The 22796-nt window shown below is 45.3% G+C and overlaps 3 protein-coding genes across 8 annotated transcripts in view; 2 read left to right on the forward strand and 1 right to left on the reverse strand.

Moving 5' to 3' along the window:
* The first annotated feature begins 92 nt into the window (after positions 1-92).
* CMTM1 (CKLF like MARVEL transmembrane domain containing 1) lies at positions 93-13043 on the forward strand. 5 transcript variants are annotated; one of them, XR_010152362.1, is made up of 5 exons: positions 318-864; positions 3841-3999; positions 5045-5178; positions 11028-11126; positions 12755-13043. XR_010152362.1 is itself a non-coding variant. In XM_009430941.4 (4 exons), the coding sequence occupies exons 1-4, from the start codon at positions 433-435 to the stop codon at positions 12907-12909; spliced, it is 861 nt and encodes a 286-aa protein (XP_009429216.1). In that variant the 5' UTR covers positions 93-432; the 3' UTR covers positions 12910-13043. The 5 variants fall into 5 exon arrangements, 3 of the variants coding, with proteins under 3 accessions (XP_009429216.1, XP_009429217.1, XP_009429218.1); XR_010152361.1 differs by having other exon boundaries at positions 340-864; positions 12739-13043; XM_009430941.4 differs by lacking the exon at positions 5045-5178 and having other exon boundaries at positions 93-864; positions 12739-13043.
* A 249-nt stretch (positions 13044-13292) lies between these two features.
* On the forward strand, positions 13293-22123 carry CMTM2 (CKLF like MARVEL transmembrane domain containing 2). 2 transcript variants are annotated; one of them, XM_016929979.4, is made up of 4 exons: positions 13293-13752; positions 13883-14035; positions 20839-20946; positions 21767-22059. In XM_016929979.4, exons 1-4 carry the CDS (start codon positions 13516-13518, stop codon positions 21965-21967), a joined length of 699 nt encoding a protein of 232 aa, XP_016785468.2. In that variant the 5' UTR covers positions 13293-13515; the 3' UTR covers positions 21968-22059. The 2 variants fall into 2 exon arrangements, with proteins under 2 accessions (XP_016785468.2, XP_016785467.2); XM_016929978.4 differs by lacking the exon at positions 13883-14035 and having other exon boundaries at positions 13361-13752; positions 20845-20946; positions 21767-22123.
* Positions 15678-22796, reverse strand: part of CMTM4 (CKLF like MARVEL transmembrane domain containing 4) — a 113146-nt gene continuing 106027 nt past the window's right edge. Inside the window, exon 7 of the transcript XR_001710394.3 lies at positions 15678-15780. The gene's annotated coding sequence lies outside the window, so the exon portion shown is untranslated. The remainder of the gene's footprint in view (positions 15781-22796) is intronic.

A 22796-nucleotide genomic window follows, 5' to 3' on the forward strand; every position in this document is an offset into this window, starting at 1 on the left:
GTTATTTTAACTCAGTATAGGAGCTAGAGGAAGAGATTTCCGAACTCTGCACCCCGCGCAGAGCACTACTGTAACTTCCAAGGGAGCGCTGGGAGCAGCGGGATCGGGTTTTCCGGCACCCGGGCCTGGGTGGCAGGGAAGAATGTGCCGGGATCCGCCTCAGGGATCTTTGAATCTCTTTACTGCCTGGCTGGCCGGCAGCTCCGAGGTGTGGGGTTGCAGAGATTTTGAGTTCTCGGGCTAGGCGGTGGCATTGCACCCCCTGTGGCAATGAGGGTGGCTGAAGGGCTCGGCTTGTCGGTGGGGCAGCGAGAGCCGGGTGCACGCGCCGGGGAGGTAGCCAACAGCCGTTGGGACGCGACGCTGGTTCCCAGGGGAGAGCCAGCCGCTGCCGCGGCACTGGTTCAGACGGCCAGGCCCTAGGGACCCACCATGGATCCTGAACACGCCAAACCTGAGTCATCCGAGGCACCTTCAGGGAACTTGAAACAACCAGAGACTGCCGCAGCCCTGGCAAGTAGCGGCAGCGTAGTGAGTTCTGTACCCAAGGCACAGCGCAACATCTCAGCGAAGACCGCACCCCGGAAGCACCCCGCAGTCTCAATTCGCAGTGCGCAGTCCGCAGCCGCCGCACGTCCCCAAGGCAGTGACGGCACCGCACCCTCAAGGAAAGCCACCACACGCCCACCCCCAAAGCCCACACTTCCACCCCCCACGCCCTCTGCACACACTGAATCCAAACTCTTAAATGAGACGGCGATCAAAGAGCGCGTGGAGGGCCGAGCCAAAGTCCCGTACAAATTCAGGGACAGCCTCAAACGTTTCTCCTTCTCGCCCACTGGAATGTTGAAGATCCTGAGACTGGTGAGCGGATAGCTGGTGAGACCTAGCTGGGCGGATGTGGCCGGCAGTGGCCTCGGGGAAATGCCCACGGGGTGCCAGCTCCAGAAACCTTCCATAATTCACTTTGCCACTGACCTTTGTTTTGCCTCACCTTTCCTCCCCACCACCCCCTGCTCCCCACACACTAAACCTTTCCTACTAAACTTGCCTCTTTTTTTCCCTATTTTTTTCTTTTTTAATTATACTTTAACTTATGGGGTACATGTGTAGAACGTGCAGTTTTGTTACATAGGTATATACGCGCCATGGTGGTTTGCTGCACCCATCAACTCGTCACCTACATTAGGTATTTCTCCCAATGCTATCCCTCCCCTAGTTCCCCACTCCCTACAGGCCCCGGTGTGTGATGTTCCCCTCCCTGTGTCCATCTGTTCTCGTTGTTCAACTCTCACTTATGAGTGAGAATATGCAGTGTTTGGTTTTCTGTTCTTGCGTTAGTTTGCTGAGAATAATGGTTTCCAGCTTCATCCATGTCCCTGCAAAGGACATGAACTCATCCTTTTTTATGGCTGCATAGTATTCCATGGTGTATATGTGCCACATTTTCTTTATCCAGTCTATCATTGATGGACATTTGGGTTGGTTCAGTTTCCTCTCACAAAGGAAATTAGGGAAGCAATGAAGATAATAGGAATGTATAAGTTAGGAAACAAAAATAATAGAATCAGTCAATACAAGAGCTGTCATTTGAAAGTCCTATTAAATTGATAAGCCATTGGCCAACCAAGAAAAAAAGGGGGAAGAAAAGACATATATTTAAAATTAGAAACCAGAAGGGGAAAATAATCACAAACATCAGCAAAACTGAAAGGATCTACAGGAGTACCTTGCAAAATAGATGTGAATAATTGGATGAAATGGTTGATTTTCCAGAATAATGTAAATTACCAAAACTGATCCCAGAATAGGGAAAAATCTAAACAGGGCAATATAAACATAGAAGAAAATGAGAATTTTAGCAAATGAGTATCTTTCAAAAATGTATCAGGCCCAGACCTTTTTACAAGTTAACTCTTTCAAGCCTTCATGGGATATAATTCTGACACTACTCTAACTTTGTCAAAGAATAGAGAAAGAAGAAATAACTTCTGAACTATCTTTACACAATCAGTATAATACTGATAGGAAAACTTGACCGAGTTCAGAAAAAAAACGAAGTAGAGATCTCACTTGCATCAGAACAAAATGTCAATATATTAGCAGATAATATTCATCAGTATTTTTTGAAAATACAATACCACAAGAAAGAAACAGGATGATTCAATATTAAGATTCTATTAAAATAATTCACTGTATTAGAAGTAAAAGTGAAAATGAGATTATATCTATCACATTATAAAAAATTAGGAGATTATGTCACAGAACATGTGACAAAATTCAACATTTGTCCCTGATTGCCAAGAAGGGAGACCAGTAAGATAGGAGTATATAAATATTCCATTGACATTGTAAAAATAAACATTTCAAACTAAGAGTCAGCATATTTAATTAAATATCAGAAGTATTATTTATTAAATGAGGGGAAAAATGATGCCTACACCATGAGTCAATTTTTTCTGAAACCACTAGTCATCATAATTAGGAAGGGGAAATAATATTTGAAAAGAGGTGGCCAGGCACAGTGGCTCACATCTGTAATCCCAGCACTTTGGGAGGCCAAGGTAGGCAGATAACCTCAGTCAGGAGTTCAAGACCAGCCTGGCCAATATGGTGAAACCCCGTCTCTACTAAAAATTCAAAAATTAGCCAGTCTTAATGACACGCGCCTGTAGTCCCAGCTACTCGGGAGGCTGCGGCAGGAGAATTGTTCGAACCCAGGAAGCAGAGGTTGCAGTGAGCTGAGATCACGCCACTGCACTCCAGCCTGAGCGACAGAGCAAGACTGTCTCAAAAAAAAAAAAAGGAGGTAAAATATATCCTTTCTTTCAGCTAATGTGATTGCATATCTAGAAAAAAACAAATCAACTGGAAACAATTTAGAGCAAGATGATTTAGTCAGGTGACTCATTATTGTGTTAATAAATAAAAGCTTTCCTAGACAAATAACCACTTAAAATATAAGAAAATATTTCTCTTTACAACAGTCATCAAAATGATCAAATATCTAAAAATAAGTGAAATGTGATACACATATGGGAAGAAAACTTTAAAACTCTCCTGAGAGATATTTTTTAAAAACCACTAAAATAACTGGAAAGATATATTTTGTTCTTGAGAAAAACTAAATTCTGTAATTTTTCCAAATTATAAGTAAGTATTTCATTTAGAAATCCCAACTAAAATGCCAACAGGCTTAGTCTGGGGAACTTGACCAACACAAACATGGGAGACATAAACAGTCTGAGAATGAGTAAGAAGAGGAAGACTAGGCGAAACAATAACTCAGTATAGAGTGAATTGTCTATAACTTAGAGTACTAGAGAAGGAAGCACCAATTCAATGGAAGAGAACAGTCTCAAGAGACCGAACTACATCTGAGAATTTAGTATACAATAAAGGTTGGATTTCAGATCAATAGGGATAATACTGGCATTTCCCAATAAATGATGTTGAGATAATCAGCAGCTGTTTGGAAAGAAAGAAAACTGAGGCTCTTCCTCACTGTTTCTACCAAAATCAATGTATATGTACTTTACCAGTATATATACAGACTTCTTTCTAGTATGAAATATAAACTGTTAATAGTGGTTACTTTTAAGGAGAGAGACTAAGGTTGGGTTGGGGGAAGAGAAAGAAATTGGTATTATTTTATCCTTCTATACTGTGTGCTTTTTTATTATTTTCATGTATTTCATTTCTTCAAAATGTAAGAAATGTTAAAAATGTATGTGCAAAACAGTACAGGCCACTGTACTGTGATATAATCAGATTTACATTCTGACAAGGTAGATTTTTTTAAATCATGCATTAAAACAAATCCTGTTTCTTTTATTGCAGAGTCTTATCTTAGGAGCATTAGCTTGTTTCATCATCACCCAAGCCAATGAGTCATTTATAACAATCACAAGTCTGGAAATCTGCATTGTCGGTTTTTTTATTCTAATATATGTGCTAACCCTTCACCACTTGCTGACCTATTTACATTGGCCCTTACTTGTAAGTGTTCATTTTTACAATTCTTCAAATCCAAGCTTTGCCCTCAGCCCCAGAGTAAGGGCTCTCCTTAAGGGAAAACAACAGAGCTATCTCTCTAGACAAGGACATAGCTGAGCTGTGACAGTTAGGGTGTTGCCCTGGTCCAGAAGGATTCCTTGAACCCTTGTGCCTGCAGGACAGCCAACACACCGCTGCTCCAGCCCTGAGTGTAAAACCCCTCATTATGGCACTAGACACATGGTACTTTTCAGCTTGTCCTAAAAATATATATATACTTAGTATATAAAGTAGGTAAGCACATTTCTCAGCCATTGCTTGTAAAACAGTGCATGCTTCTACTTTGCAGAGAGCACTCTGATTATAAACATTCTCCCCAAAAGCAAAAGTTGATATGATGGCATTGTAGAAAATTGCCGTGCATACACTTAAAGATTGTAGAGTCAACCTGTGTGTGTGTGTTAGGGTCCATATCACAAAGAGGTGCCGGACTATCCAGAAAAAGACATTACAGAGCCTTCTTTAATAGCTTTTCCCAGACTTTCACATTCTTTGCCAACTGAACAATTGCTAAAGCTAACCCCTCAGGTCTCAGACTAGAGAGGCAGTACGGTTTTGTCCAGAGGCAGCCATAGGCCCAGATTCTGGTCCTGCCACCTTACTAGCTATGTAACCTTTAGCCTCAGTTTCCCCATTTAAGAAATACAGACAAGGAAAAGTGTGATAATAACTACCTCATAGGGTTCCTGAAACATTTAAATGTGTGCAAAGCCAATAACATAGTATGTGACACAAAGTAAATATTCTAATGTCCAAAAAGAACAGCCACCCATCAGACCCATCAGATAGCTGGGTGGCGTTTGCCATTCTGTCTTGCGCTGTGAACAATCCTAATTCAGAGCTTAGGCCTCTTCCACATCCCACTTCCTTATAGAACATTTTTCTAACCTTAAACTCAGAATGTTCCTTTTGAGCTAAAACTCAAACATTGTCTTCAAATCTGTGAGAGATTTTCTGCAAAGGCTGCTGAGCTCTCTCTGTCCCACAGAATGCCGAGTACAGGAAGCAGACAAAGCAAATATGAGCAACTTTAATTGAACATGTGGAAGACCCTTTTAGTTATGGAGAGGTTTCTCAGGGGAAACTCAAATCTCTGTCCGTGGAAATTTTCAAGAAGGGAAGGTAAAGTAACCATTTTTGAGCATATACCATGTGCCAGATACTTTTTCATGTCACCTTATTTAATCCTCACAACAACCCAGTGAGGTTATGGTCACCCCTCACCCCTCATTTAACAGATGAGAAAATTGGATTAAAGACATTCAGTTGCCAATTGAATTCAATTCAATAGCCATATGTAGGTGCCAGAAACTCAGATATGCACCCAGGTCTATCTGACTCTAAAGCCCAGACTCTTTGCAGACTTTACAACCTATTATCTTGTGATGGTTTTCTATCTCCATTCTCCATTAAGGTAAGAAACTCAGTGAAACTATGTCTTTATGTCCTCCTCAGCTTCTCTAAATTTTATCTCTGTATCTTGTTTCCTCATGCTTTCCTTAAAATACAGCACCAAAGGTGAATTGGTTATCCTGGTGGGTGTACACAGGCCCTTGGGGGTGGGTGACTGATGGCTCCACAGCACCATCAGCTGTGGTCAGGAGGATCAGAGCCCTCTGAGAAATGGACTCATGCAGGCTGGGTCCACACATAAAGCTGGAGAGGGCCAGGAGACATCATACTTTGCTGTAGGGTCCAGTGGTAATGCCCAAGAAGTATCCCAGACAAAGGTAAGAACTAGGATCTCCTGAGCATGAACCGTGAGTGTCCTATGAGAGAACCTGTTCTCACAGTGGTCACAGGAAGTTCAGCCCAGCTCCTGCAGGGTTACAGGCCTTTGGTCAACTCCAATAAAGCCAGGCCCCCTTGCTGTGTCTGTCTTAAGTGACAGTATCCTCTTTTTTTGGGATGACTGGGAGCCCAGAGGTGATTCGGAGCCCCTGTCTTTTCCTGCTACTGTCCTCGAGAGCATGGGCCAGACCTAGCACAGCACAGGATATGCTTTGTGAGCTCCCAGGAGCTTCATGGTGGGGAAACTCTGTTACCAAGATGGTTGCCCAGTTATTCTGATGTTCAGTTCACACTAGCAGGACACATACTGAGCAACCACACAGTTGGTCAGATGGTAAGTGATTTAATTAACTTGGAAGCTTTTGAAAAAGACTCATCAAAACAGGACCCAAATTGTGTTCTCTTCTCCTATCCAGTCCCTTCCTTTCAAATGTGCTCTTTCAGATTCTGTGAGATGAAGGATGTGTACCTACACAATTTTTCAGAGGGGCAAGTAGCTACACTGGGAGGCCTTGGCACAGTAGGAAATGTGCTAGTTTTGTGAGGGTATTGGTGCTAGGAGGTGATGACTTGGCACTTCAGAAGGTAGGCAGGCTTAGAATCAAGCTTCAGGAGTCACTTGGGACCTTATGATAAGGTCAGTGCAGGAAGCCACAGAACACACGGTCAATTTCATACTAGAACTGTTTGAGTCGGGCTCTGCACAGCTTCAGAGGCTTGCCCACAGCTGAGAGTGCCCAGCATGCAGCTACCACTTCCTTTCAGCCCTTCCCTCCAGGCAAGAAGGCTTGGCTCCCAGGAGGTATGGGATTAGGGTAAGGAGTACTGACTTTAAGTGGCGATTTCTAACTTAAAGGCTCATAAAAGGATAGAGTTCCTTATTTCCCTATTCCGATTATTGTTTGAAAAAGGGGTGAGGGTAAAAGTCTCCACCAGGGAGACAGACTGTGATACATCAGGGCTTGGACTCAGCAGGGAAGCCCCAAAGAGAACTGACTGCAGATACAGGTGACCTGCTCAGATCTGTGGGCTCTGGGACCATATTTTGTCAAGGCCTCCTCCTCTGGACAGAGGATGGACCCATACTCAGTCTCTGAGTTGCAGCTGTGAAGGGTGTGCCAGGGACCCTGACACCATGGGAAAGACACAGGTCCTGCTTTCAACCCCTAACCTATGTTAGGGCCTATGAGGTCTCCTCAGATGGGCTCTTGGTGTTCTTGAGTCATGTGAACTCACAGAATAAATGTGCCAGCTTCCACAGCACTGGTTTTACCTGCAGACTTGAGAGTGGAATTAAATCAGTAAATAAAGTTAATTTAAAATTTAAACCCATTTTTACCAGCATAAGTCTGCATCAAAGCTAGGAAAAGTACAATTTTCCTCACCCCACACATTCTCTTCATTTTTAGGTTTACCAACTCGCCCCACTCTAGCCTAGTGTCAGGTACCAAGATCGTAAGAAATTATGAATTTGAATTATTGTCTTCTAAATAGCTCATATTTTAAACACTTCTACATCATAAATAATATAATCCAGCATGGTCAGAGAAACTGAGTTCTGGTGAAGCAGATGTTTTTGCCAACAGAAAGCAATTTTTTAAAAGGAATAAACATTTTAAACTAAAACAAAAAATGAAACCAATGAAAGTTGCAGTTAATTGAATACCAGATAATATTCATTGTATGTAAATTCCTATTACAAATACTACATTTTGTGAAACAAATCATGTTTAACGTTTTTCTTTTTTTTTTTTTTTTTTTTTTTTTTTTTGAGATGGAGTCTCACTGTGTTGCCCAGGCTGGAATGCGGTGGCACGATCTCGGCTCACTGCAAGCTCCACCTCCCAGGTTCAAGCGATTCTCCTGCCTCAGCCTCCTGAGTAGCTGGGATTATAGGCACGTACCACCATGCCTGGCTAATTTTTGTATTTTTGGTAGAGACAGGGTTTCACCATGTTGGCCAGGCTGGTCTCGAACTCCTGACCTCAGGTGATCCACCCACCTCAGCCTCCCAAAGTGCTGGGATTACAAGCATGAGCCACCATGCCTGGCCTGTTTAACTTTTTTCCTAATATTCAGTGTTGGTTTTTTTTTTAATAATAAGCACTCACCATTAAGGCATCTTTCTCTTTCCTACTTATAATTCTACATGATTTTAATATCTCAGAGAATAGTTTGGAAGCTTTATGGAAAAATTGTCAAGAAAAAACACATTTCTCATTTTAGTCAGAGCAGGCTACTTGAGTCAATAAGGTATTTAGCGGAGAAAGAAAAATATAACAAGTAAGGATGGTATTTATGAGGAAAGTGGAAGTCCTCCCACACATGGCCAAGCTCAGCTGCAATTTTAACACAGCCATCAGGGATATCTGTCTCTCTGCCCAGATGAGGCAAATAAGAGAGTCTGTGTCTAAGGCAAAAGGGGGGAGGTTAGCAGGAAGAAGGCTCATGGGCACTCAAATCAGACTGCCCAAGGTCATAGCCACTTACTGGCTGAACAACCCTGGGCAAGTTGCTTACCCATCTGTAAACTGGGGATAATGAGAGTTTGTTGTGAGAATCAAATGAGATCACATATTAACACACTGGCACAGTAAGTGCTCAATAAATGTGAGCTAGCTACAATAGAAATGTTAGATGCAGGGCAAACCTTAGCTCCAATGGACAGTTCAGGAGAGCGCTTCTTCGTAAGTAAGGACCACAGTAAACTATAATGTCCATAGTCCAACAAGGAGATAAAATTATGACAGGAAGTCAAAGACTGGCTGGGCCTGGTCTGTGGTTGGTTTATTATTATCATTAATGATGTGCGTTTGTTCAAATTCTTGTAATCTAAGACCACAGCTGGTTAGTGGTCAGAGAAACTGAGCTCCGGTTATATAGATATTTTGGCCAACAGAGAGCAATTTTTAAAAAAGAATATTTGACTTTTGAAGTTTATACTCTGCTTCTTAGTTGTAAGAACCCTTGTTCACATCTTTGACTACCTTGGTTTATACAATCCTCAGGTGTAAGCTTCCTGCAAAGCTGCAAACCACTGTACCTGCCTCAGTCAGGCCTGCCCACTATGGGCAGACCTCTCGCTCAGCCTGCAGAACCCAGCTGGGACTTACTTCCAACCTCCACCAGCCCTGCTACATACCCCTGTTCCAGCATTAACTACCAGGCACCAAAACAGTAGGCATTAGTGCCTTTCCAAGAGGCAAGTCACATTCCACAAGAGGGCTCCTCGGTCGCCAGCCCCAATAGGAAGAACATCTGGAGTTTGCAGAGAGTTTACTATCTGTTAACATTTTGAGGGCAGATATGAACCTACATTTTGATGCACTCCCACCAGCTACTAGATGCCAGGCATGTTATCAGATGCTTTCAGATTCATTATGCCATTTAATCCTCAGAGCCAATGAGCCTCAGTCATTATCCCCATATTACAAATTAGCAAGTTGGCAGATGGGTGATAAAATACGCCCAATCTAGGAATTGGCAGGCCAAAAGAGTTCATCAACAAAAATACTCAACTGACTGGTACTGTATCATTTTGACCCTCCAGACCCATTCCACAGAAAATGCCAAAGATGGATTGGATGCTGCACTTCCAGACTGGGAGAATAGCTCATTTCCTCCTTATTTGGGTGTCCCTCATGGGAGGCAATAGTGAGTTCAGTTCTGATTCCACCCATTATTCAATCCTAGGCAACTGAAAAACTCCAAGCCTCCACCATGTCCTCTGTAAACTGGGGATGATGGCAATTCTGACTTTGGAGGCTGCTTTGTGAGGGTTAAATGAGGTTAAATGATGGACTGGGAAATGCTTGACACATCAAAGAGCTCCATTGGAGCCATTGTGATTCCATGATACCATACACTGGATGGCAGTGCTTCTTGCTGTGTTTGGACGAGTGTGCCAGAAAGGCTGCCATTACCAAGGCAGACCATCAACACTCAAAGACTTGAGCTATTCAGATTAGCTGTCTGGCCCATATTGTGGTTATGTCCTCTGGGCTTTTGCCCATAGCCATACACTGCTGCCACTGACACACTGCGTACTCGTTCCTCCATTATTGTTTTGCTAAGGAAACCCAGCCACTGCTCACCCAGGACGGCACTGCCACGCACTCATCCTCACTATTCATTTCAGCACACAAAGAAGCAGGTTGGGCTAGCAGTTAAAGAACTCAGGACTGGCCGGGCGCGGTGGCTCACGCCTATAATCCCAGCACTTTGGGAGGCCGAGGCGGGTGGATCACTTGAGGTCAGGAGTTCATGACCATCCTGGCCAACATGAAGAAACCCCGTCTCTACTAAAAAATACAAAAATTAGCTGGGCGTGGTGGCAGGCACCTGTAATCCCACCTACTCGGGAGGCTGAGGCAGGAGAATTGCTTGAACCTGGGAGGCAGAGGTTGCAATGAGCCAAGATCGCACCATTGCACTCTAGCCTGGGTGACAAGAGCGAAACTCTGTCTTAAAAAAAAAAAAAAAAAAAAAAAAAAGAACTCAGGACTGAAATCCAATTGAAACCCAGAAGAAGGAGCACAATGAGCCTGCAGATGTCGGGGCACACCCAATTCTGGCCATGTTTCAGGAAAGAGCAAAAAACATTCACTCCAGAATATCAGGCCTGCTCCTCAGATGAGTTCATATGCTCTTGGGACACATGAACTCACAGAATAAATGTGGCCCAATTTCCAGAGTGTTGGCTTTACCTGCAGATTTGGGAGAAGTAAACCAATAATTAAAGTGCTCATCTAAAATTTTATTTTTATATTAAAACAAATGAGTTATGGAATAGAATGCAGAATTTACATTAAAAAATATAAGACTTCCCAAAAAAAATCACATTTATGGAGGGCCAATTTGGGCTAGGCCCCTTGACCACCAGGTTTTTTCATGCTCACTTTCCTATTCCCTTTATGGAAAAAGTTGTTAGCTTTTTTTCTAATGGTATTCTTTAATGAAAATAAACCCGTTTCTACAGACAAAGTCATATCTAGGATCTTAAAATCACATAAACTCATGTCTCTGGACGATGTAAGAATTATGCCTCTGAAGGTTCCTCCTCATCTTAATCAAATGGAAGGTTTTTTAAAGGCATCTATTCTTAGATGTGTAATTGACCAGTTTAAATATTTGTGAAATTATATTGTGTAAACTTGATAATTTTCAATTCTTTATTACAGGATCTTACCAACAGTATCATTACAGCTGTGTTCCTTTCAGTAGTTGCCATCTTGGCCATGCAAGAAAAGAAAAGAAGGCATTTACTCTATGTCGGGGGGGTAAGTAGAGGCCTTCATGACTCCATTTAAGATCAGTATTCCGAGACTTTGAAAAGGGAAATTGGCAGACCCCATTATATCATTAACCAAGCAAAATCCCCACTGCCACCCTCTCTCCTTCTTGCACTGACTTCTTCAGGTGATATGAAGTTGCATAAACTCTGAGCTCATGAAAATCTTAATTCTAACATGCATTCTCCAAATAGGTACAAAAACAAGAGTCTGCTAAACCCCTTTTGAGAATTGTGGACACTATTTTTGAAATGTTAAGCAAGATCTTTTTGTCTATAAATAGGACTTTGATTTTCTGGACTAGAGAATTGTATTTTAAAGACAGATGATAAGAGAGATTGTAAGGGAGGAAAAGTGCACGGTCTAAAGTGAGGAATCCAGCCTATTCAGGAAGGAAGGAAGGAAGGAAGGAAACTGCCACATGTTGAAGTGCCCAGTATATGCCCTGCACCAAGCGGGGCACACTCTGACTTAATCTTTACAACTCTCATTTGTACAGATATAGGAACTGAGGTTAAATACCTTGCTCTGGGCCACAAGACTGGGACAAACTGGGACTCAAAAGAAATGGCAGATCAAATGCTTGGAAGATTCAGGGGGTTGGGAGGGGAGGTAGGGCTTTGGTTCAAGAAGTTAAACAATGAGAACAGAAATTAATGCAGAAAAAGAGTTCATTTGAATTCATTCTATAATCAATAAATATCTGTCAATCCCATTGATTGTGCCAGACATGAGCTCAGTGCTGGGGATAGAGCCCTTTCCCCTTTGGGGAAGCTCACAGATTCACTGGGGCAAGACATACCTAGGAAAAGCTCATTAAGCAGCCAGGAATTAAGTGACCATAAAGAGAAACATCCAAGCTTGTCAAGAGTCCCGGAGTCCACAGGGGAGTATCTGTGCCATCAGCCCCTGGTCCCCATCGGCTGACTCCGCAATCACTCCTTCTACTGCCAGGGGTTCCCACCCCCAGGTATCCATTTCTTACCTGGATGGCAGCATCCCACCCCACCACTCACTGGTCTTCCTGCCTCCACCCTGGTTCACCTTCCATTCACCTCATGAACACTGCAAGCAGGTTTTCTGAGTCTCACACCTGACCTCTTGATAGAGTCCCAGATCCTGCACCTCTCCAGCCTCAACTCTGCCCCCTTCTCAGCGGCTCTGGAGGTCCTGGCCACACCAGATTCCTTAGAGACCCTAGTCCAGTGCCTGGGTCCTCCTCCGCCCCTTAGGAACTCCTTCCTGCCCTTTGCAAACATAGCCCAAAAGTCTTTCCACGGAGAGGCCTTCTCAGGACCTAACCCCTACCTGCAGCCACCTAGGGCCACTGCCCTTCCCTAGTCCTTTCCGGGTGCCTCAGACATCAAGCGAGGCTACTACTGGCAACAAAATCCCCCACTTCCAAAATCCCTTTTTCTGGGAAAGGCAGAATCTGCCTGCAGCAGCCAATTGGGCAGGCGCCAAGAAAGTAGTGAAGGGTCAGAGCGGACAGGAGGCCACCCGCAGCGCCCACCCTGGATAGGGATAGGTTCGAGAGGTTGCTACTGAGCTGCAAAATAACCCCGTCTTTCCTTCCCGCATATGGTGTTGTATCTGACAGTCCCTGTGTCTCACAGCGGTAATCGTGTGTTGCATCGATGCGTTTGTGGTCACCACGAAGATGAGGACTAACTTGAAAAGATTCCTGGGAGTCGAAGTTGAAAGGAAGCTTTCCCCCGCCAAGGACGCCTACCCCGAAACCGGCCCCGACGCCCCGCAGAGGCCTGCCTGAAGCCAGCCCGGCGCCCTAGCAGATGCACGTGTCTGTCGAATCGCTGCCTCCGAGCCCACCCCCGAGCTCGCGTGCTGTCACCCATTCCAGCCTAAATGTGACCATAAAATTAGGGCTGCTGCTTTTATCGAGAACACCTGCTTCCTCTCGTTGCCTTGTGTGAACGTCGCGTTGTATTTTCCTGCGCTTGGCGCTGCGCCCGCGGAGCTCAGGGCCGTGACCCGGTGCTCGCAGCCCCCCGACCCCGCAGCGGAGCGGCGGCTTACAGACCTGGGGCCACCTGGAGACGCCGGGATGGGACCGCGAGGGCAGCTCCGCGCGGAGGTGGGACCGGCGGGTTGGAAACGGAGTTGGGGCCCGTCGGGGGCCGGCGCGTGGAGGGTGGGCGGATCCGGCCGCTGCCGGGCGGATGGGAGCTGCGCGAGGAGACGGGCGCGCGTGGAGAGGGCGCGGGAGTTGGCATTCGGTGGTCCTGGCAGTTAGCTGAGCGCGCCCTCTGAGCCGCTCGTTGGACACCAGGCACTCTAGTAGGCCTGGCCTACCCAGAAACAGCAGGAGAGAGAAGAAACAGGCCAGCTGTGAGAAGCCAAGGACACCGAGTCAGTCATGGCACCTAAGGCGGCAAAGGGGGCCAAGCCAGCGCCAGCTCCACCTCCACCCGGGGCCAAACCCGAGGAAGATAAGAAGGACGATAAGGAGCCATCGGACAAACCTCAAAAGGCGGTGCAGCCCAAGCACGAAGTGGGCACGAGGAGGGGGTGTCGCCGCTACCGGTGGGAATTAAAAGACAGCAATAAAGAGTTCTGGCTCTTGGGGCACGCTGAGATCAAGATTCTGAGTTTGGTGAGCTAAACTGGTATCCCTGGGTGGGGGGCCTTGGCCGAGGGTGGGGGAAGGAGAAGTAGGCTCCAGGGGTCCTCAGAGAGATGGTGAGGCCCTTGCTGCTGGCTCAGGTGTCTATGTCTCACTGCAGGGCTGCCTAATAGCGGCAATGATACTGTTGTCCTCACTCACCGTGCACCCCATCTTGAGGCTTATCATCACCATGGAGATATCCATCTTCAGCTTCTTCATCTTACTGTACAGCTTTGCCATTCATAGATACATACCCTTCATCCTGTGGCCCATTCTGTAAGTAAGGGGTGATGGGGAGTGCCTACGTCCAGAATGCTGATCAGGTGTGTCTTGGCACCTGGAAAGTCACCAAACAGAGAGACACACCTCACCTCCCACATCTGTGCCTGGGTCAGGGACTCAGAACATCAGTGGGGCCCAGGCAGAGGCAGCTGGGTGCAAGAGGGGTAGCTAGGCAGAAAATGCTCCAAAAAGCCTATCTGTGTGTTGGAGTGAGAGTGGGGAACTCTTACTTACCTGGTGGTCAAAGAGGGCCTGAGCCTTTGTTCTCTTTAGGGGAAGGGGAGGTGTAGCAACCAGCTGTTCCTCTGAACTCCTGTGCCAGCTCACACTTGACAGGAGATCACCCCAGAAGGACCCCATTCCCAAAATTCAAAGAAGAAAATTACTCTCCCATAAGTCAATAAAATAAAACAAAATGGGAATTTTTTTAAAAAATCACTTCTAAAGCAGCGTTAGGTCTCCAATGAATATCCCTATAAAGGATGTTTGGATCAGAAGGATGTTCAGCCCAAAGCAGTCGTCTAGTGGAAAGAGACAGAACTGGGCAAGTTACTAAACCATTCCCAGCCTGTTTCCTCATCTGTAACATGAGACAGTCACATTCCTTGCAGAACTGACATTCAATCCTGAGGATTAAATGTAAATTGCTTCACACCGTGCCTGAGGACTCATGGAATTGAATCCCTGCCCATCACCTGTTTAACCACAGGGCACACCCACCTAACCCCTTGCCAGTCAATGAAGACCCCAATTCCCAAGTCCCTTTGTTCATTGCACATTCACAGCCTGCCTCCAGAGCCCTCTTGTTCACTGTTTCACTCACGTTACACATGAGGAAATTGGCCTAGAATGGCCAAGTAACTTGCCCCCAGGTCACTCAGCTGGTAAGTAGCAGAAAAAAGCTTCAAACTTAGCTTTACGAGTACATTTCATCCTGCCTTCTTGTTAAAAGCTATTAGGGTCCAGGGATCCAGAGGTCTTGGTGAAGCAGATGAGGACCTCCGATACAGGGAGAAAGGACAGGAGGGCCAAATAAGGACTCTCAGAAAGGGACAAGCAGAGGACAAGGTAAAAGGACAGGCAGAGGACAAGTTCCTAAACAAGGAGCCTGAGAAGACATTTTTAGTTCCAGCAAGATGAAAAACCAATGAACCCTGAACGTCTTCCTGCTGTGCTTACCTAAAAATACCAGGGGAAATGTAACCAGTATTGCTTTAACTGAATGAATGAGCTGGCAAAAAAGAAATGAAAACACACAGGCGCCAGAAATGGAAAACAGGGCAGTGATCACATAAGCTACAAAGTATGAGTGGGAATGGTCCAAGAGGTATTGTCTCAGGAACCTACAGCCTGGATTTTCATGCACTCTCAAGTCAGGAAATAAGGCCTTGATCCTAAGCAAAGTGGGAGTTTAGAACTGAAAACCCTGTATAAAGCCAGCACCCTGGAAAGACTACCTCCTTAGGGAAAAGATGGACAAAGACACATACCCTTCTTATTCCCAACACAGAGGAATAAGAAAACATGTTCATCTCTGCCTGAGCTTTGAGTGGGCGGAGAGGAAGTCTTCCTTGAGAAATAGAAAGCTTAAGCCTGCCCTTTGTACAGATTGGAGTTTGAATTTTTGTTACCTGCAGCCTAGAAACCTTCATGCAGCCCAGAAACCTTCATCCCTGGGAATTACCATAAAAATTGATCCCAGTCTGATGACATTCTGCTGATATCCTTGGATTCCTGATAGAAACAAATGCAAAATCACAATCAAGGCATGAAGAGATTCTCACAGTGGGGGTGGGGGGAAAACCTTGTCAAAAATGAACTAATAATTCAAAATTACTAAACACCTGATTTTAAAAAATCCCCCTTACTAAGAATCAACAAACACAACAAATGGATTAGAATCCTGAGAATATGAGATAATAGAAGAGCTGTCTGAAAATAATAATATATTTTAAGGGATTATAGACATAAGAGTCCTGAGAAAAGAGTAAGACACTATGAGGACAAAATAGACAGATTTTTAAAAAGTACAGTGTCTAGAATAGAAAATATAGTTATTGAAATAAAAATGTCAATAGATGAATTCAAAAACAGATCAGACATAGCTGAAGGAGGGAACTGTTAACTGAAAGGTATGGGGAAATTACCCAGAACACAGCACACAGAGAGAGAGAAAATAAGAGATTGAGACAGAACATGGAGTGAGAACATCCATCAATGGTTGTCGGGCTGGGTGTGGTGGCTCACACCTGTAATCCCAGCACTTTGGGAGGCTGAGGTGGATGGGTCCCTTTGGTCCAGGAGTTTGAGACCAGACTGGACAACATAGGGAGACTCTGTATCTACAAAAAAATTTAAAAATTAGCCAAGCATGGTGGCACATGCCTGTTGTTCCAGCTACTCAGGAGGCTGAGGTGGGAGGATGGCTTGAACCCAGGAGGTCAAGGCTACAGAGAGCTCTGATGGTGCCACTGCACTCCAATCTGAGTGACAGAGTGAGACCCTGTCTAAAAAATAATAAAAGAGGTGTCAAGAAGCCAGGCACAGTGATGTGTGCCTGTAGTCCCAGCTGCTCAGGAGGCTGAAGCAGGAGAATGGCATGAAAGCGGGAGGCAGAGCTTGCAGTGAGCTGAGATCGCGCCACTGCACTCCAGCCTGGGCGACAGAGTGAGACTCCATCCCAAAAAATAAATAAATAAAATAAAAAAAATAGACATCTATCCAAACCTACACAAATTGTATTTTAGGTGACACTTCAGGAGCATTTCCTTAGAGATGCTTACTAGCTTCTCTTGTATTCAACATTGTGATGGAGACCTTAGTTCAATATGACAAGAAAAACAAAAGGTATAGAGATTGAGAAGAGGAAAAATCTAATAGAAATATCTACACAGAAAATCTAAGAGAATCTACAGTCAAATCACTAGAACTGATTGAGTTCCACAAGGTTACCAGACACAAAAGCAGTAGTGTTCCTGAATACCAACAATGAACAATGAGAAACATAGGATGTTTTTGGCTGGGCACGGGGGCTCACGCCTGTACTCCCAGCACTTTGGGAGGCCGAGGTGGGCGGACCACTTGAGGCCAGGAGTTCCAGACCAGCCTGGCCAACCTGGTGAAACACCGGCTCTACTAAAAATACAAAAATTAACCAGGCATGGTGGTGCATGCCTGTAATCCCAGCTACTCGAGAGGCTGAGGCATGAAAATCACTAGAACCCAGGAGGCAGAGGTTGCCATGAGCTGAGATGGAGCCACTGCACTCCAGCCTGGGTGACAGAGCGAGACTGTCTCAAAAAAAAAAAAAAATGCTCTTTAAAAGAAATCACTTAAAACAGCAACACAAACTACAAGGTGTCTAAGAATAAACCTACTGAAAGATATGTAAGACACTACATAGAGATTATAAGACTTTAGTAATGGACATCAAAGGAAAATGTAAATAGAGAAACATTCCACATTCACAAATACGAAAACTTATTATCATAGAGATGTCAATTCAATTCTGAATTAATCTATAAATTAAATAAAATTTCAACCTAACATGGGTTTTTCATGGAACTTTTACAAGGTGATTCTAAAATTCTTATGAAAGAAGAAAAAATACTAACAAGGATGGACTCACCCAACAAGATATCAGATTTACCATAAAGCTTTGGTACTAGTTCAGGGATTGACAAGAAGACTAACAAAATTGTTACAGATTGAATGTTTGCGTCTCCCACTCTGCAAAATCATATGCTGAGGCCCTAACCCCCACTGTACTGTACTTGAAGATGGACCTCTAAGGAGGTAGTTAAGGTTAAATGAGGTCAGAACATTGAGGCCCTGATCAAATAAGTGTCTTTTGTTTATTTGTTTTGAGACAGAGTTTTGCTCTTGTCACCCAGGCTAGAGTGCAGTGGCACAATCTCAGCTCACTGTAACTTCCACCTCCTGGTTCAAGCATTCTCCTGCCTCAGCCTCCTGAGTAGCTAGGATTACAGACATGCGCCACTAAGCCAGGCTAATTTTGTAATTTTTACTAGAGACAGCGTTTTGCCATGTTGGCCTAGCTGGTCTTGAACTCCTGACCTCAGGTGATCTGCTTGCCTTGGCCTCCCAAAGTGCTGTGATTACAGGTGTGAGCCACCATGCCCAGCCAGTATCTTTATAAGAAGAGAGCAGAGAATTCTCTCTCCCGCTTGCTCTCTCTCTACACACACACACATACACACATATACACGCACGCATCAAAGAAAGGCCATGTGAAAACGTAGTGAGAAGACAGCCATCTGCAAGCCAGGAAGAGAGCCCTCACCAGAAACTGAATTTCCTGGCACCTTGCTCATGGACTTCAGCCTCCAAAACTGTGAGAAAGTTAATGTCTGTTGTTTAAGCCACCCAGTCTGGGATATTTTATTATGGCATCCTGAGTAGACTAATACAGGAATAGAAAAGAGAACTCAGAAATAGATATACAAACATATGGCAACTTGGTATATGACAGAGGTAGCATTATAAAACAGTTGACTAGAATATTCAATAAATGTCCCTGGGATTTGTGGACAGAGAGGAAGGGAGGGAGAGAGACAGACTATGTATCCCATTAAAATTAAAACTTCAACAGAAGACATCATAGGCCAGGTACAGTGGCTCACACCTATAATCCCGACACTTTGGGAGGCCAAGGCGGGAGGATCACTTGAGTCCAGGAGTCCAGGACTTGGAGACCAGCCTGGGCAACACAGGGAAGCCCTGCCTCTACAAAAACAATTTTTTTTTTTTGAGACAGAGTTTTGCTCTTGTTGCCCAGGCTGGAGTGCAATGGCGCAATCTCGGCTCACCGCAACATCTGCCTCCCGGGTTCAAGTGATTCTCCTGCCTCAGCCTCTTGAGTAGCTGGGATTACAGGCATGCACCCCCACGCCCAGCTAATTTTGTATTTTTAGTAGAGACGGGGTTTCTCCATGTTGGTCAGGCTGGTCTCGAACTCCCAACCTCAGGTGATCCGCCCGCCTCAGCCTCCCAAAGTGCTGGGATTACAGGCGTGAGCCACTGTGCCCAGCTTACAAAAACAATTTTTTTAATTGCACAGTGGCAGGCACCTATAGTCCCAGCTGAGGCTGAGGTGGGGAGGATCGCTTGAGCCCAGGAGTTCAAGACTGCAGTGAGTGGTAGAAACACCCTGTGTCTCATTTCGTTCATTCATATAGTAGGCTACATCAGTTAAAATTAATAAATCTATATTTCTCAATGTGGATAAATCTCAAAAGTCAAAAAGCAAGCATTGAAAGGTAGGATACCTTTTATTTAAATATAAAAAGTGTATTTTGAAATACACAAAATAGTATGCATTGTTTATAAATATATAATATGTAGAAAAGCACAAATTCAGACAAACTGCACATCAGCTTCCAAAAGTTGGAGGAGGGAGGCATGAGGGACAGGAAAAGGGAAGGAAGCGAGGGGGCTGCAGCTCCATCCGTGAAGTTGGACTTCTTGTTTTCAAAGAGGCCTAAAGGGGACGTTGGCAAGACGTTAACATCTGTTAAATGTCAGTGGCTCCTGGCCTGGTGGAGGTGGGAGTCGGGGATAGGATGTTCTATTATTTTCTGGGCATTTGAAATGTATCAAAATTCAAAACATTAAAAAGGAAAAGGCCTGAAACAAAGTGGCCAGGAAAGGACAACAGCAGGAAATGGCATTATAGAAACCAAGGGGGATGGCAGGTGTCTTCCAGCGCTGCAGGATCAGCTGCTTCTCACCCCATCCTCTAGCCCCAGGAGAAATGCGGGAGGAAGCCAGCCTGCTATGGCCATGGTTTGGCCAGCTCTGAGAAGTTTGGCAATGCCTTGTCACTAGCAGGAGGGAAATGCGTATATGGTATGGGGAGGGCGAGACTGAAGTCACAGGGGACGGGCAGGAGGGTTGAGGAAGGAAGAGGTGGTGCTGCCTTGCAAAGAGGGGAAGGGGTCTAGGAAGTCAGGCCAAGGGCAGGGGGTTGCAGAGGAAGCTGCCAGGCTCCCAATGAGATGCTAGAGTCCATCAGAGCCAATGCAGCCCACCCAGACTCCAGAGAGGGGAGCTGGTCCTGGGAGCTGAAAGGCGGTGGTGGGGTCCTTAAGAGGGACATCATGACGTTTTATAGTTGTGTATTTATTTAAATGTGTATTGGCTGGGCGCTGTGGCCCACACCTGTAATCCTAGCACTTTGGGAGGCCGAGGAAGGCGGATCGCTTGAGTCCAGGAGTTCGAGACCAGCCTGGATAACATGGTGAAACCCCGTCTCTACTAAAAATACACACACAAAAAAATTACCCAGGCTTGGTGGCACACACCTGTAGTCGCAGCTGCTCAGGAGGCAGAGGTGGGAGAATCACCTGAGCCTGAGGAGGTCGAGGCTGCAGTGAGCAGAAATTGTGCCACCGCACTCCAGCCTGCATAATCGGAGTAAGACCCTGTCTCAAAAAGTAGAAAATAAAAATAATAAATGAGTATTAGTGGGAGGAGACATAGGCAGAAACCAAATGTGTGATTTCACAGAGAGATGGTAGAAGAGGGGGCTGGTGACTTCACAGGCTTCAGCACGAGGGCATTTTAGCATCCTGGACTTTTTAGGTTTCAATTTAAAAAGCCCAGCTGGAGGGCCACAGATATGTCCACCTAGCCCGGTGTGTGATTATCTTTATGCATACATTTTAAAATCAGGTGGAAGTTTGCAAATCATTCCTTTGGAGGAAGCTAGCCAGGGTGCAGTGTTTGTTGATGGGGACCCTGGCTTTGGCTGAGGCTGACTAACCTCTCCACCTTCAGGACCTCTTCAACGACCTGATTGCTTGTGCGTTCCTTGTGGGAGCCGTGGTCTTTGCTGTGAGAAGTTGGCGATCCATGAATCTCCACTACTTATTTGCTGTGGTGAGTCTTTCCATGCTGGGCCTTGCATTTGCTCTGAATTCACTTCTTTTGGAGGATGGGTGTTGTCCTCTGTTTAAGGAAAGGGCTTCTTTATTTTCCACAAAAGTCTTGGGATCAAAGCAAAGTTTAAAAGTTAAGTAGGCCGGGTGCAGTGGTTCATGCCTATAATCCCAGCACTTTGGGAGGCCGAGGCGGGCGGATCACCTGAGGTCAGGAGTTTGAGACCAGCCTGGCCAACATGGTGAAATACAAAAATATGAAATTTACAAAATTTAGTAGAAAATGTATTTTCTACTAAAAATACAAAAATTAGCCAGGCATGGTGGCACATGCCTGTAATCCCAGCAACTTGGGAGGCTGAGGCAGGAGAATCGCTTAAATCCAGGAGGCAGAGGTTGCAGTGAGCAGAGATTGCAGCACTGCACTCCACCCCGGACGACGGAGCGAGACTTCGTCTCAAAGGAAAAAAAAAAAAAGTAAAGTAGACAGATGTTTCCAACGGAACCACCATTTAAATAAAGATGATGTCCGGGGAGCCAGCCCAAGTTCCTTCCTGTAGCTGCCGACCCCAGAGCAAACAGTCCCACTCTGGCTGGGTTTCAAGAGAGAAAAGAAACAGAGATGAGATGGCAGGACGGGGGAGTGGAGAAGGCAGAGGCTGAGGGAGTAGGCACGCTCCTAGCCTCTCAGAGATGGTTGACATTTGAGGGGACATGGGGGATGTGTGAAACAGCACCCCCTGATGAATGAGAAACCAGGAGGGAAACTCACCACCTTTGGAATGAAAAGCAAAAGTCATGAGGACCGTTTTGTTTTCCAGATCCTTATTGGTGCGGCTGGAGTTTTTGCTTTTATCGATGTGTGTCTTCAAAGAAACCACTTCAGAGGCAAGAAGGCCAAAAAGCATATGCTGGTTCCTCCTCCAGGAAAGGAAAAAGGACCCCAGCAGGGCAAGGGACCAGAACCCGCCAAGCCACCAGAACCTGGCAAGCCACCAGGGCCAGCAAAGGGAAAGAAATGACTTGGAGGAGGCTCCTGGTGTCTGAAACGGCAGTGTATTTTACAGCAATATGTTTCCACTCTCTTCCTTGTCTTCTTTCTGGAATGGTTTTCTTTTCCATTTTCATGGCCACCTTTGCTTGGAAAAGAATGGATTAATGGATTCTAAAAGCCTAAAGTTGATGTAAGCATTATTTTGTTCATTCAGCAAAAGTTACTGACTGTCAGGGTGCAGAGGGCAAGGCCAGGGCAGGGCCTGGGAGCCAAGGCTCCTGAAGTGCTCCCAGGCTACTGGGCACCAAGGGCCTGGGGGACCAGAAGTGTAGGTGTTGCCGGCTAGTGACCCCAACCAACTGGCAGGGGGCAGGGGGCCAGGGCATGGGGGGCAGAGGAAGACAAGAAACCAGAAAACAAAAGGATCATTTTGTTCACACTGATTATTTTAATTTTACTTTTTAAAAAAAGCATCCAAGCAATTGTTATGAGAAAAATAAGTTTGTTGGCCTTCCTTGCAGTTTAGTTTTTAGGTTGGTTTTGTTTTGTTTTGTTTTTGTTTTTTGGTGAGACAGAGTTTCACTCTTGTTACCCAGGCTGGAGTGCAACGGTGTGATCTCGGCTCACTGCAACCTCCACCTCCCAGGTTCAAATAATTCTCCTGCCTCAGCCTCCTTGAGTAGCTGGTATTACAGGCATCTGCCACCACACCTGGCTAATTTTCTGTATCTCTAGTACAGATGGGGTTTTACCATGTTGGCCAGGCTGGTCTCGAACTCCTGACCTCAGGTGATCCACCCGCCTCAGCCTCCCAGGGTGCCGGGATTACAGGCGTGAGCCACCATGCCTGGCCTGCA

Source organism: Pan troglodytes, chromosome 18 (genome assembly GCF_028858775.2).
Source record: "Pan troglodytes isolate AG18354 chromosome 18, NHGRI_mPanTro3-v2.0_pri, whole genome shotgun sequence".
Classification (NCBI taxonomy): domain Eukaryota; kingdom Metazoa; phylum Chordata; class Mammalia; order Primates; family Hominidae; genus Pan; species Pan troglodytes.